At 54.4% G+C, this 12,500-nt stretch overlaps 5 protein-coding genes across 5 annotated transcripts in view; 3 read left to right on the top strand and 2 right to left on the bottom strand.

The window, feature by feature from the left end:
• Positions 1 to 3,941, top strand: part of EMWEY_00001970 (armadillo/beta-catenin-like repeat-containing protein, putative) — a gene marked incomplete at both ends in the record, with an annotated part of 4,800 nt that extends 859 nt beyond the window's left edge. Inside the window, 5 exons of the mRNA XM_013477156.1 lie at positions 1 to 1,907; positions 2,050 to 2,245; positions 2,421 to 2,554; positions 3,475 to 3,765; positions 3,852 to 3,941. The exon at positions 1 to 1,907 is cut by the window's left edge and continues 859 nt beyond it. Of these exons, the coding sequence (XP_013332610.1) occupies positions 1 to 1,907; positions 2,050 to 2,245; positions 2,421 to 2,554; positions 3,475 to 3,765; positions 3,852 to 3,941 (2,618 nt within the window). The remainder of the gene's footprint in view (positions 1,908 to 2,049; positions 2,246 to 2,420; positions 2,555 to 3,474; positions 3,766 to 3,851) is intronic.
• A 59-nt stretch (positions 3,942 to 4,000) lies between these two features.
• EMWEY_00001960 (hypothetical protein, conserved) lies at positions 4,001 to 4,983 on the bottom strand (the record flags this gene model as incomplete). The annotated part of the gene is made up of 2 exons (XM_013477155.1): positions 4,001 to 4,271; positions 4,376 to 4,983. The coding sequence occupies 2 exons, from the start codon at positions 4,981 to 4,983 to the stop codon at positions 4,001 to 4,003; spliced, it is 879 nt and encodes a 292-aa protein (XP_013332609.1).
• An 809-nt stretch (positions 4,984 to 5,792) lies between these two features.
• Positions 5,793 to 8,294, bottom strand: EMWEY_00001950 (hypothetical protein, conserved; the record flags this gene model as incomplete). The annotated part of the gene is made up of 1 exon (XM_013477154.1): positions 5,793 to 8,294. The coding sequence occupies one exon, from the start codon at positions 8,292 to 8,294 to the stop codon at positions 5,793 to 5,795; it is 2,502 nt and encodes an 833-aa protein (XP_013332608.1).
• Positions 8,295 to 8,771: 477 nt separating this feature from the next.
• On the top strand, positions 8,772 to 9,239 carry EMWEY_00001940 (hypothetical protein; the record flags this gene model as incomplete). Its single annotated transcript, XM_013477153.1, has 1 exon — positions 8,772 to 9,239. The coding sequence occupies one exon, from the start codon at positions 8,772 to 8,774 to the stop codon at positions 9,237 to 9,239; it is 468 nt and encodes a 155-aa protein (XP_013332607.1).
• A 1,599-nt stretch (positions 9,240 to 10,838) lies between these two features.
• Positions 10,839 to 12,500, top strand: part of EMWEY_00001930 (hypothetical protein, conserved) — a gene marked incomplete at both ends in the record, with an annotated part of 2,391 nt that continues 729 nt past the window's right edge. Inside the window, one exon of the mRNA XM_013477152.1 lies at positions 10,839 to 12,500. This exon is cut by the window's right edge and continues 729 nt beyond it. Within this exon, the coding sequence (XP_013332606.1) occupies positions 10,839 to 12,500 (1,662 nt within the window).

The raw sequence follows: 12,500 nt of genomic DNA, 5'->3' as shown, positions 1-12,500 counted from the left end.
CTGTTGCTGTCTTGACCCATGAGCGTCTGCCAATAGAAGCAGCAACAGCAGCAGCAGCAGCAGCAGCAGCAGCAGCAGCACACGACAACAGGATGCATGCAGTGCTGCGTCTCTTTGATATTTGCTGCAGCACGGAGACGCCAGAGCAAGAGATTTTGCTGCCAGCAGCAGATTCAGCAGCAGCAACAGCAGCAGCAGTATCACCCTTTGCTGCTGCTGCTGCTGCACCCCCATCTCCCTTAGCTTCCTCCTTTTACTTTGGTGCAGCAGCAGAACGAATTAATCCTTGGTCTGCTGCTGCTGTCTTTGTCTCCTTCCCCACTAGCAGCAGCAGCAGCAGCAGCAACTTCAGCAGCAGCAGCAGCAGCAGCAGCAGCAGCTGTCTCTGCCTCACTCCTTTCCTTCCATCTCGAGCGCAGCTGCCGCCTGCCCTTGCGCTGCAGCTGCATGATGCTGCGCTGCAGGAGGAGCTGCAGCAGCAGCCGAAGGGCAGCAGCAGCAGCAGCAGCAGAAGCAGCAGCAGCAGTGGTGCTGCTGTGAAGGATGGCGATGGGTGCTGCATGCCGCAGCAGCAGGAAGTTTCCCGCTGGCTGCGTGAGTGGGCCACCAGCAGCAGCAACAACAGCAGCAACAGCAGCAGCAGCAGCAGCAATCTACAACCAGAACCACAGCGGTTGCTGCTGCCGTCTCCTCCACGGGCTGCTGCAGCAAAACTGCAGCAGCAGGCAGAGGTTCTAATATGTACATCACCGCTGCTGCTGCTGCTGCGCTGCAGCAGCAACAGCAGCAGCAGCAACCTACAGCTGGAATGTCTCGCGAGCCCAGACACCATACAGCCACGCATGCAAAAGAGAGTCTCGCTGCGGCAGCAGCTGCAGCAGCAACAGCAGCGGCACCAGCAGCTACAACAGCAGCAGCAGCAGCAGTGCCTGTCTTTTGTGTCCCTTGCTGCAGCAGAAGGACCATCTTGCAGCAGCAGCAGCAGCAGCAACTCGCTAGAGCTACGCGCTCTCCCCGCGTTGCCTAGAAGCAGCAGCAACTGCAGCAGCAGCAGCGGCTGCTGCTGCAGTGCTCTCATCTGGTGCAGCACGGGTGCCTACCGCGTGGATGTGAAGGGTCTCTTGTCCCCTGTACAGAAGCAGCAGCAACAGCAACAGCAGCAGCAGCAACAGCAGCAGCAGCAGCAGCAGCAGCAAGTGTGCATGTCTGTAACTTCTTTAGACTTAGGCGACAGCAAGAAGTTGCTGCCGCACTTCTTTGCTCATTTCTCTGCACCGCAGCTGCTTGTTGCTGTTGCTGCTGCAGCACCAGCAGCAGCAGCAGCAGCAACAGCAGCAGCAGCAACAACAGCAGCAAGCGATGCTGCTGCACTGGTTGTGCTCGACGTCGACACTGCTGCTGCACGCGGCTCTTCGTTGCTGTTAACCAGCAGCAGCAGCATCGTTGGACAGCAGCAGCAACAGCAGCAACAGCAGCAACAGCAGCAGCAGCAGCAGTCGCAGCTGATCTCACAGGCAGCCGCTGCACTACACGGAGCATACCAGCAGCAAAAGGAGGGCCTGCTGGAGCTGCGGCAGCAGCGTGTAGCAGCAGCAAAAGCAGCAGCAGCAGCAGCAGCAGCAGCAGCTGGACCGGGTAACACCAGCCGGAAGGCACGGCGAGCAGCAGCAGCAGCAGCAGCAGAAGTTGCTGTTGCTGCTGTTAAGTGGATGGACACCGCAGAGTCAACATTCCTTAAGGAGGAGAGGCAGCAAATGCTGCTGCTGCAGAAAACTGCTCCTTTGCTGCTGCAGCGCAGAGCAGCAGCAGTGCAGCAGCAGCTGCTGCTGCAGGCAGACGAAGCAGAACGCATGCAGCAGCAACAGCAGCAACAGCAGGAAAAGCTTCAGAAGCTTGAGAAACAATCTGTAAGCCCCCTTGAATATTGTTATTGCTGCTGTTGCTGCTGTTGCTGCTGCTGCTGCTGCTGTTGCTGCTGCTGTTGTTGCATTATTTTTGGAGGTACAAATGTTGTCATTGCTGCTGCTGCTGCTGCTGTTGCTGCTGCAGGAGGAGTTGAAGCGCCGCTGCAGCAGTGTTGCTGCTCTTTTATCTGCTGCTGCTGCTGCTGCTCGCCGGCAGCAACTTGCCTTAACTGTGCCGCAGCATGCGCTGCTGCTGCAGCTGCTGCCCTCGCAGCTGCTGTCGCCAATTGCCCCGCTGCTGCTGCAGCAGGAAGCAAAGGCAGATGCGTCTAAACAGACAGGTAAGGACTTCTCCCTGCTTCTGCTGCTGTTGCTGCTGTTGCTGCTGCTGCTGCTGTTGCTGCGGGTGCTTGCGGCCTCTGGCTCCGCTGTTGCTGCTGCTGTCAGCGTAGCTGGTTGCTACAATCTGTCAACAACGTTTTGCTGCTGCTGCTGCTGTTGTTGCTGCTGCTGCAGATGCTTCTCCACTGTTGCGACTAACAGCAGCAGTAACTGCACAGATCCTTGCTATACAGCAGCGGGAGCAGCAGCTGCAGCAGCAGATTTGCTGCCTTGCTGCTTCTCAATGCATGCAGCTGCACGAGCTGCCCGTAAGCGGCAGCAGCAGCGGGAGAATAAGCAGCAGCAGCAGCAGCAACACCGATGCAAGCAGCAGCAGCAGCAATAGAAACAACAGCAGCAGCGGCGTAGCCTTTAATAGATTTTGAACGCCGCGTCTGTTGCTGCAGCAGCAGCAGCAGCAGCAGCAGCAGCAGCAGCACCAGGAGCAGCAATTTTGCTCTTCTCTGCCCGTCGGCAGATTTGCCTCGCTGCTAAGACATGCATGCACTCCTTAAAGGGTTTAGGGTTTAGCCATTAGGGTTTAGGGTTTAGCTATTAGGGTTTAGGGTTTAGCTATTAGGGTTTAGGGTTTAGCTATTAGGGTTTAGTGTCTAGCAGCAGCAGCAAGTGCAGCAGACACACATCGAAGCGTGCAGAGCCGGAGACAAACAGCGGCAGCAGCAGCATAGATTAGCAGCAGCAGCAGGAGCAGCAGCAGCAGATTGCAGCAGCACAACAGCAGCAAAAAGGAACAAAAATAGACAGACAGACAAGTTATATATAAAAACAAACAAATACGCCTCTTTATACGGTTGCTGCTGCTGCTGCTGCTGCTGCTGCTGCTGCTGCTGCTGCTGCTGCTGTTGCTGCTACACACATTTGCTGAAGCATTAAGCATTTGCTACAGGAGCAATATTCGTTGCAGCAGCAGCAGCAGCAGCAGCAGCAAATGTGTTTGCTGCAGCAGAAGCAAACATGCTGCAGCAAATGTAGTAGCAGCAAGACATGCTGCAACACAACTAAATGCACTAAAACATTGCTGCAGCACCTAAATGTATTTTGCTGCTGCTGCTGCTGCTGCACCTGCTGCTGCAGCAACTGCTGGAGCAGCAGGTGCAGCAGCAGCAGCAGCAGCAGCAGCAGCAGCACGACTTATTGTCTTATGGTGCTACGCTGCGGTTCTGCTAAGAAATCCAAAGACAAGATAGCAGCAGCTTCCTCCCTCAACCTGCAGCAACACAATACAGCAGCAGCAGCAGCAGCAGCAGCAGTGGTTAGCAGCAACAGCAACAGCAACAGCAACAGCAGCAGCAGCAACAGTCAGCGACAACAGCAACAGAAAACAGAATTCGCGGTAGAAGCAGCAACAAAGACAGCAGCAAAAACAGCAGCAGACGCAGCAGCAACAGCTGCAGCAGCAGCAGCAGCAGCAGCAGCAGCAGCAGCAGCAAGAGTAGTCGAACCTTTTTACAAAACTGAGGTGAGGAGCATCTTTGGCTTTTGCTGCTGCTGCAGTTGCTGCTGCTGCTGTTGCTGCTGCTGCTTTTGTTGTTTTTGCTGCTGCAGCTGCAGCTGTTGCTGTTGCTGCTGGTGCAGCAGCAGCAGCAGCAGCAGCAGCTGGTGTTGGTGTTCTTCTGCAGCAACTTCTTCTTGTAGGACATGGTGTCTTTATATCTCCTTTTATTCTGCTGCTTTTTATGCTCCCTCTCCTGTTATTAGTGCTGCTGCTGCTGCTGCTGCTGTTGCTGTTGCTGCTGCTGCTGCTGCTGCATGCAGGGTAGCCTACTGACATGCGTAAGGGGATACGAGGGGTGCAATGTGACGTTAATCTTGTCCCTTGCTGCTTTCCTGCTGCTGCTGCTGCTGCTGCTGCTGCTGCTGCTGCTGTTGGTGTTGCTGCTGGTGTTGCTTTTGTTGCTGCTGTTGTTGTTGCTGCTGCTGTTATTGTTGCTGCTGTTGTAGCTTCTGCTGCTGCTACTATTCTTGCTGCTGCAGCAGCAGCAAGCCAGCAGCAGCGCAGCGAATTAAATCCGCAGCCTAGCAGCAGCAATTCATTTCTTGCTGCTGCTTGACGAAGACAAGCAGCAAACAGGAAGCAACTTGTTCGTCGCTGCTGCTGCTGCTGCTGCTGCAGCTGCTGCAGGCAGCAGCAAACAAATCTCTCTAAGTTTAAATAACCAACAGGGTTTTGCTGCGGCGATGGCGCCCTGCTGCAGCGCCAAGCAGCTTCTGCTGCTGCTGCTCCTGCTGCTGGTGCTAGTACTGCCCCTGCTGCTGCTGCTGCTGCTGGTACTGCCCCTGCTGCTGCTGATGCTGGAGCTGCTGCTGGAGCGGGTGCTGGAGCTACTGCTGCTGGAGGTACTGTTGCTGGTGCCGTTGGTGGAGCTTCTGCTGCTGCTGCTGCTGGTGCAGCTTTTGCTGCTGCTGCTGCTGCTGCTGCTGCAGGTTCTGCTTCTACAGGTGATCTTACTGCAACATCTGCTGCTGCATCTTTTTTTGCTGCTGCTGCGCTATCTGCTGCTGCTGCAGATTGTTCTGCTGCTGCTGCAGTTTCTGCTGCTGGTGGTGAAGCTTCTGTTGCTGTTGCTGCTGCACCTCCAGCTTCTGATGTTTCTGGCGCTGGTGCTGGTGCTGCTGCTGCTGCTGCTGCAGCTTCTGCTGCTGCTGCTACTGCTGCGATAGCCCCAGCTATCTCCATGGAGACATGCAGGTAGAGAGACACTTCTATGCTGCTGTTGCTGCTGCTGCTGCTGCTGCTGCTGCTGCTGCTGTTGCTGCCGTCTCGGGCCGCTGGGTCTGTATATTATACTAGTAAATAAATAATTTTTTTTATATATAAATAACAATTTATATCTTTTATTTAATTAATTAAATTAAATTAATTAATTAAATTAATTAAATTAATTAATTAATTAATTAATTAATTAATTAATTAATTAATTTATTTATTTATTTATTATCTTGCTTTTTTTTCCCTACAAAGTACAAATTCCCACTATACGCAAATTGTTAGCGGCTAGGTTACCAGCAGCAGCAGCAGCAGCAGCAGCTGCTGCTGCTGCTGCAGCATCTGCTTATTGCTGCCGCCTCTGCAGACTCTGCTGCTGCTGCTGCTGCCGAAGGTACAAGCAGCAAAAAAAATCGTTAGCGCTCCCTGCAACAGCAGCAGCGCTAGTATCAGCAGCAGCAGCTGCTGCTGCACTTGTAGCAGCAGCAGCAGCAGCAGGAGCAGCACCGACTATTCAAACTGTGCGCTGCTGCTGAGTATTCAGAGCTAAAAACAAATACAATAAATTATAAATATATACACGTGCTGCTGCTGCTGCTCCTGCTGCTGCTGCTGCTGCACCTTATAGAAAGAGAATCGGAAAGTGTTCCTGCTGCAGCAGCTATTGCTGCTGCTGCTGCTGCTGCTGCTGCAAAAAGTCTCCCTGCAGCAGCACGGAATGCTGCTGTCCTTGTTTTTGCTGCAGCAGCAGCAGCAGCTGCTGCTGCTGCAGCAAGCCATCAGTCTAGGGGTATTTCAAAAGCGCATGCACGCGGGTGTCTTTGCTGCTGCTGCTGCTGGTGCTGCTCCTCCTCCTGCTGCTGCTGCTGCATAAGAGCGCGGTGTATCTCCCTTTCGCTGCCTGCTAGTAATGCTGCTGTGCTTACCTCGCTGCTGCTGTCCGGTGTGCTGCTGTTGCTGCTGTTGCTGCTGCTGCAGTCGAAGCCACTTGCTGCTGATGCAGCAGCAGCAGCAAGATGCCTCCTAGGGACCTTAACCTGTGTAGGCGTACTTGATGGTGTTGGTGTTGCTGTTGCTGTTCCTGCTGCTGCTGCAGCAGCAGCAGCAGCAGATAGTGCTTGCTGCTCTGCTGCTAAGGAAAGAGAACAATTCATAGATGCATAACCATCAATTGTGCTGCTGGTGTCTGCTGATGCTGCTGTTGCATTGGTCTGCTGCTGCTCTACTAACGAACTGCTGCTGCTGCTGCTGCTGCTGCTGCTGCTGTTGCTGCTGCGCACTTCTGCATCAAAACGCTTTAGCATGCCATCAAGCATTGCTGACGTAAGCTCCTCTCCTGCTGCTGCTGCTGCTGCTGCTGCTCCTTGCTGCTGCTGCTGCTGCAGCGTGTGTTTCTCCGGTCTCGCTAGAGTAAACTGATCAATCAAGGCTTCAGCAGACACACGCTGCTGCTGCTGCTGCTGCTGCAGTTGCTGCTGCTGCTGCCAAGGTGCAAGACTTACGGTGTCTGGGGAGACAGCAAGAGACCCACAAAGCTCTAATGATGCTGCTGCTGTTTCGGAGTCGCTGGAGTTTGCTGCTGCCTCTGCTGCTGCTTCTGCTGCTGCTGCTGCAGCAGCAGCAGCAGCAGCTGCTGCTGCTGTTGCTGCTGATGCAGCAGAAGAAGCAGATGCTGTTGCTGCAGGCGATGGCTGTGCTGCAAAAAAATCAACTTTTGGGGTATTTGCTGCTAAGACAGGAGAGCTGGCAAAGTCTGCTGCTGCTGCTGCTGCTGCTGCAGCTGCAGCGGCTGCTGCTGCTGCAGTACTTGCAGGTTGGGGATGCTCGGAGTAACTGCTGCTGCTGCTGCTGCTGCTGCTACTGCTGCTGGAGTGTGCATGAGGGGCCCGGTGTTCTGCAGGTGTGAGCAGGGAGGGAACTGCGCTGCTGCTGCTGCTACTGCTGCTGCTGCTGCTGCTACTGCTGCTGCTGCTGCTGTCATCTGTGGCTCCTTCCTGCATGAGTGCATCTTCAAATTGCTGCTGCAGGAACTGCTGCTGCTGCTTCATCTTTTCTACTTGCCTCTGCTGCTGCTGCAGCTGCTGATGTCTTTGCTGCTGCTGCTGCTGCAGCTGTGGCTGTACGGTAGTCGTGATGCCCGTGTATTGCTGCTGTTGCTGCTGCTGCTGTCGCTGCTGTTGCTGTAGTTGTTGTTGCAGCGCAAGAAACTGTTGCTGCATCTGCTGTTGCTGCATCTGCTGTTGCTGCTGCTGCTGCTGCTGCTGCTGCTGCCTCAATAGGTGCTGCTCAACCAGCAGCTGCTGCTTCATCTGCTGCCGCAGCAGCAGCCCTTGTGTTCTTAAGAAAGCTTTCTGCAGGTTGCTGCTGCTGCTGCTGCTGCCATCAGCAGCAGCAGAAGCAGCAAGCTGCTGCAGTCTGCCGCTGCTGCCGTAGTTTCCAAGGGTTCGTAAATGTCTCCTGTTGCCTGCTGCTGCTGCTGCTGCAGCAGCAGCAGAGGACCTAGCAGCAGCAGCAGCAGCAGCAGCAGCAGGAATATAATGACTATCTGGTCTTAAGGAAGACACAAAGACTTGTTCTGCTGCTTCCCTATCAGCAAAAAAGCCTGATACATTTTTTCTTGCTGCTGCTGCTGCTGCTGCTGCATCTGCTGCTGTTCCTGGTTGCAGGTTGCGCTGCCGTAGCAGCCGACGCTGCTGCTGCAACAGCTGCTGCTGCTGCTGCTGCTTCGTTTGCTGCTGCGGATTGGCCTGCTGGTGCAGCAGCTGCTGCACAAGACGCCGCGCCAATACATCTGCCTCCTCATCATCCAAGGGAGCCCGCTGCTGCTGCTGCTGCTGCTGCTGTTGCTGCTGCTGCGGCCGTTGCTGACGCCGCCGCTGCTCCCGTCGTTGAGGCTGCTGCTCTTGCTGCGGAAGCACCGCGAGTTGCTGCTGCTGCTGCTGCTGCTGCTGACGGATTTGCTGCTCAAGCTTCTTCTTCTGCTGCTCTAGCTCCCTCTGCTGCTGCTGCAGCGACTTCATCTGCTGTTGTATCTCCTCATCTTGCTGCTGCTGCTGCTGCTGGTCTTGCTGCTCCGTCTGCTGCTGCAGCTGCTGCTGCCCTTGAAGGGGCAAAGACACTGGTAACACAGTGCACTCGAACTGCTGCTGCTGCTGCTGCTGCTGCTGCTCTTCCTCCTCCCCTTCTTGCGGCTCGTCACCGTCTCCCCACCATGAGGGGTATCTGCTGCTGCTGTTGCTGCAGCAGCAAACGGAAGCAACACACAAATGACAGCAGCACATAGAGCAGCAGCACCACAAGCAGCAACAGCAACAGAAGCAGCAGCAGCAAGAGCAGCAGCAGCAACAGCAGCAGCAACATACAGAGCATTTCCGTCGTCTCCTTTGCGCCATAAGCTGCTTGCCTTAGCCCCGCTGCTTCTGCTGCGAGTTGCTGCTGCTGCTGCTGCTGCTGTTGCCTCAGCTCGTCCCCTGCTGCCCTGCAGCAGCTGCAGCGGCGCTAGCTTGTGCGCTGGTGTCAACGATATATCCGTGTTTGCTGCAGCAGCAACAGCAGCAACAACAGCAACAGCAGCAGCAAATCAAAAGATAACGCAACACGCGCTGTTGCATGCAAAACACAGCAGCAGCAAACAGACAAGCAACAGCAGCAGCAGCAACAACAACAGCAAAACGACAAGCAGCAACAGCAACAAGCCCAGCAGCAGCAGCAGCAGCAGCAGCAGCAGCAGCAGCAGCAGCAGCAACGTACCATTAACGATGGCGATTAAATCATCAACAGAAAGTTTATGCAAAGCTACACCAGAATTACGAAGACACACAACCCCTAATACAAATGTCCTGCAGCAGCAGCAGCAGCAGCAGCAGCAGCAGCAGCAGCAGCAGCAGCAGCAGCAGATAAGCATAGAGCAGCACGCGCAGCAGGGATGCAACACTGGAACAATATCATGTGCAAGAAGCAGCAGCAGCAGCAGCAGCAGCAATGCTATGGGTGCGGTAGCAATAGCAGCAACAATCTACCCGCGCAGATCAGCAGCAGCAGCAACAGCAGCAACAACAACAGCAGCAGCAGCAACAGCAGCAGAGACTCACCACTTAACAACAGCTGGCCATTGTTGCTCTGCGAATGAAGCCAAATACCTGCAGCAGCAGCAGCAGCAGCAGCAGCAGCAGCAGCAGCAGCGTGACTCAGGAAACAGCAAGACTATCCCTTATCATTACCTATAACGTCACACCCATCAGCAGCAGCAGCAACAGCAGCAGCAGCAGCAGCAGCAGCAGCAGTACCTTCTGATCATAGAGTGTGTTAGCCAATCACTAATAAAGACAGCCCCTTTAGGTGTATGAAGCAAACGTGCTTCGGACTCCCTATAACCCGATATCGTCATCCTGCTGCTGCTGCTGCTGCTGCTGCTGCTGCTGCTGATGCTGTTGCTGCTGCTGTTGGTGCTGCTGTTGCTGCTGCTGATGATGATGATTATGATGTGGTCGATGCTGCTGTTGCTGCTGCTTTTATTGTAATTGGTGGTACGGATACTGTTAGTGCAGTTGCTGCAGTTGCTGCTGCTGCTGTTGCGCTTGCAGCAGCCAGTGCTGCTGCTGCTGTTGCTGCTCACTGCTGTCTTTGTAGCTGCTGCAGTTGCTGCTGCGGATGTCAAACTCAAAGTCAGCACGGGAAGCAGAGACACCTGAAATGAGCGTCATGTCTAGCGCAGACAGCAGCACCTGCTGCTCCTGCTGCTGCTGCTGCTGCGGCTGTTGCTGCTGCAGCAGCCGCTGCTGCTGCTGCTGCTGCTGTCGGTAGACACGTATGACTCTTAAAGTGCCAATAATTGGTCAAATATGCAGCCGTTGCTGCTGCACTGCAACAGGCTTGTTTCAGTAGCAGCACACACAGCTAGGATGCCTGTTGCTGCTGCTGCTGCTGCTGTTGTTGCTGCTGCTGCTGTTGCTGTTGCTGCTGCTGCTGCTCGCTTCCCTGTGTGTATACAAAAAGTCTGAAATTAAGAAATATAATTTATTTCGTTAGAGTTTTAGGACATTGCTGCTGCTGCTGCAGTGTAGGGGCCCCATACGGGGCTGACAGCAACAACAGCAGCAGCAGCAGCAGCAGCAGCAGCAGGAAGTGTGGCAGCCAGGGACAGCCCCAGCAGTAGCAGCAGCGGCTGCAGCAATTAGTACAGATTTATTATTTTTACACTATAAACAGTCTATGGATTTTGCTGCTGTTGTGTTGCAGCAGCAGCAGCAGCAGCGGCAGCAGCAGCAATAGCAACAGATCTGCATATTTGCTACTGTGTGGCGCGGGGGCCTTCTAGTGTCCCTCCTTCCGTACAGACACCGGAGCTCTGCTGCTGCTGCTGCTACTGCTGCTATATACACGAGAAAGGAAGCAACAGCAGCAGCAGCAACAGCAGCAGCAGCAACAACAACAGGTTCAGAGGTAGCAGCAGCAAAAAGAGTTAACGCTACAACAGAACACAGAAGAGACTGCAGCAGCTGCTACAACTGCTGTAGTTGCAGCAGCAGCAGCAGCAGCTGCTGCTGCTGCAGGCTTGGTAGAGGCGCAGCAGATACCAATCCGTATCCGGTAGCCGCAGCAACAGCAGCAGCAGCAGCAGCAGCAGCAGCAACAGCAGGAGCAGCGATGCTATTATCAGCAATAGCAGCATTATAACAAGCACCCTTCAACGTTTCCTCAGCAGCAGCAGCAGCAGCAACAGCAGCAGAGCTTACCGTGCATAAGCAGGAACGTCATCAACAGCAGCAGCATCAACAGCAGCAGCAATAACAACAGCAGCAGCAGCAGCAGCAGCAGCAGCAGGAATGTCTAAAGGTGTCCGTTTTCGTATAGAGCCTACGCCTGTAGGCGATGGCCGTTTGCTGCGATTTCTTACCGAGCAGCAGCCGCCACAGCCGTCATGGGAGGCCCCCCCTATGAGGCCCCTGCAGCTGCAGCGGCAGCAGCAGCAGCTGCAGCTGCTGCAGCAGAGGCAGCAGCAGCAGCAGCAGCAGAAGCAAAAGCGGCAAGAGCAAGATGGTGATGCGGCGAGTTCGCCTCCATCATCACCTGCAACAGGCCCTGAAACTAAGGAAGAAAGAGAAAAAGCTGCTGCTGCTGCTGCTGCTGCTGCAGCAGCAGCAGCAGCAGCAGCAGAAGGAGGTGGGTGGACGGAGGAAGGAAGAAAAAAGATGAGGGATTGGCTATCTGCAGCAGCAGCAGAAGAAGTATTGAATCCTCCATTAGATTTGCTGCAGCAGAGTGGTGCCTTCTTAGTAGCAGTAGATGAGCAGCAGCAGCAGCAGCAGCAGCAGCAGAATCTCGTGCTGCGCAACGAAGCTGTATGGGCTGCTGCTATAGCTAAGAGGGACAGAGCAGCACAGAAGCTAGCAGCAGGAGGGATGACAGCAGATATGCTGCTAGGGTCGTTGCATGCAGCCCCAGGGGAGCGTTTCTTAACATTATTACCAGCAGTGCAGCAGCAGCAGCAGCAGCAGCAGCAAGAGCAGCAAAGACAGGAGCAGCAGCAGCAGCTATTAATAGGTCTGCAGCAACGATACGAACGAGCACAGAAATTGCATGCAGCATTATTATCAGCAATTAAGGAGCAGCAAGGGCCATTAGGTGCTGCTGCTTCCTGTAAATGGTTGCTGCTGCTGCTGCTGCTGCAGCAGCAGCAGCAATGGAGAACTGTTAAGAAACAGTACCACGCCCTCGAGTTCGAGCAGCAAGAGTGTAATTATCCTTATATATTTGAGGTGTATATACACCTTATTCATGTTGCTGCTTGCTGCTGGGGCCCCACACCTATTAATAGGGTACATCTCCCTCTTCCTGCTGCTAGACCCTATGAGGAACAATTCGCGCTGCTCTCTGTTGCTGCACAAGAAGAAGAAGGAGAAGCAACAGCAGCAGCAGCAGCAGATCAGCAGCAGCAGCAGCAGCAGCAGCAGCAGCAGCAGCAGTTGAAGCTGCAGCTAGAGTTCCCCCCTACTGTGGGGCCCCTCATAGAGAGCCGCAGGCTGCTGCACTGCAAGTTGCTGCTGCGCATGCAGCTGCTGGATAAACAGGCAAGACTGGTGCAGCAGCAGCACAATTGCTGCTGCTGCTGCGCACAGAAGGGAGAAACTGCTGCTGCTACATGCAAAGCCACCCGAATACACAGGCAAACAGCAGCAGCAGCAACAGCAACAGCAGCAGCAGCAGCAGCAGAAGCAGCAGATCGTACATACGGGTCTACCTGTCAACCTGCCCTATCAAAGCTCCAAATACCTCCAGAAATACTTAGCAGCAGCAGCGACAGCAGCAGCAGCAGCAGCAGCAGCAGCAGCAACAGGGAGGTAGTAGAAGCAGCAGAAGAAGTACATGAATTATTAGAAGGAGCTCAATGGGTATTAACAGACCTAGCAGCAACTCATGTATTCACTGCGCAGCTGCTGCTGCAGCAGCAAGAAGGTATTCTTACATTAGCTCGTCGTCACCGCAGC

Source organism: Eimeria maxima, genomic scaffold (assembly GCF_000499605.1).
Source record: "Eimeria maxima Weybridge genomic scaffold, Emw_scaff10, whole genome shotgun sequence".
In the NCBI taxonomy this organism is placed as follows: Eukaryota; Apicomplexa; class Conoidasida; order Eucoccidiorida; family Eimeriidae; genus Eimeria; species Eimeria maxima.
Note: the sequence above shows the minus strand (reverse complement) of the source record. Positions and strands in the feature narration are given on the sequence as shown.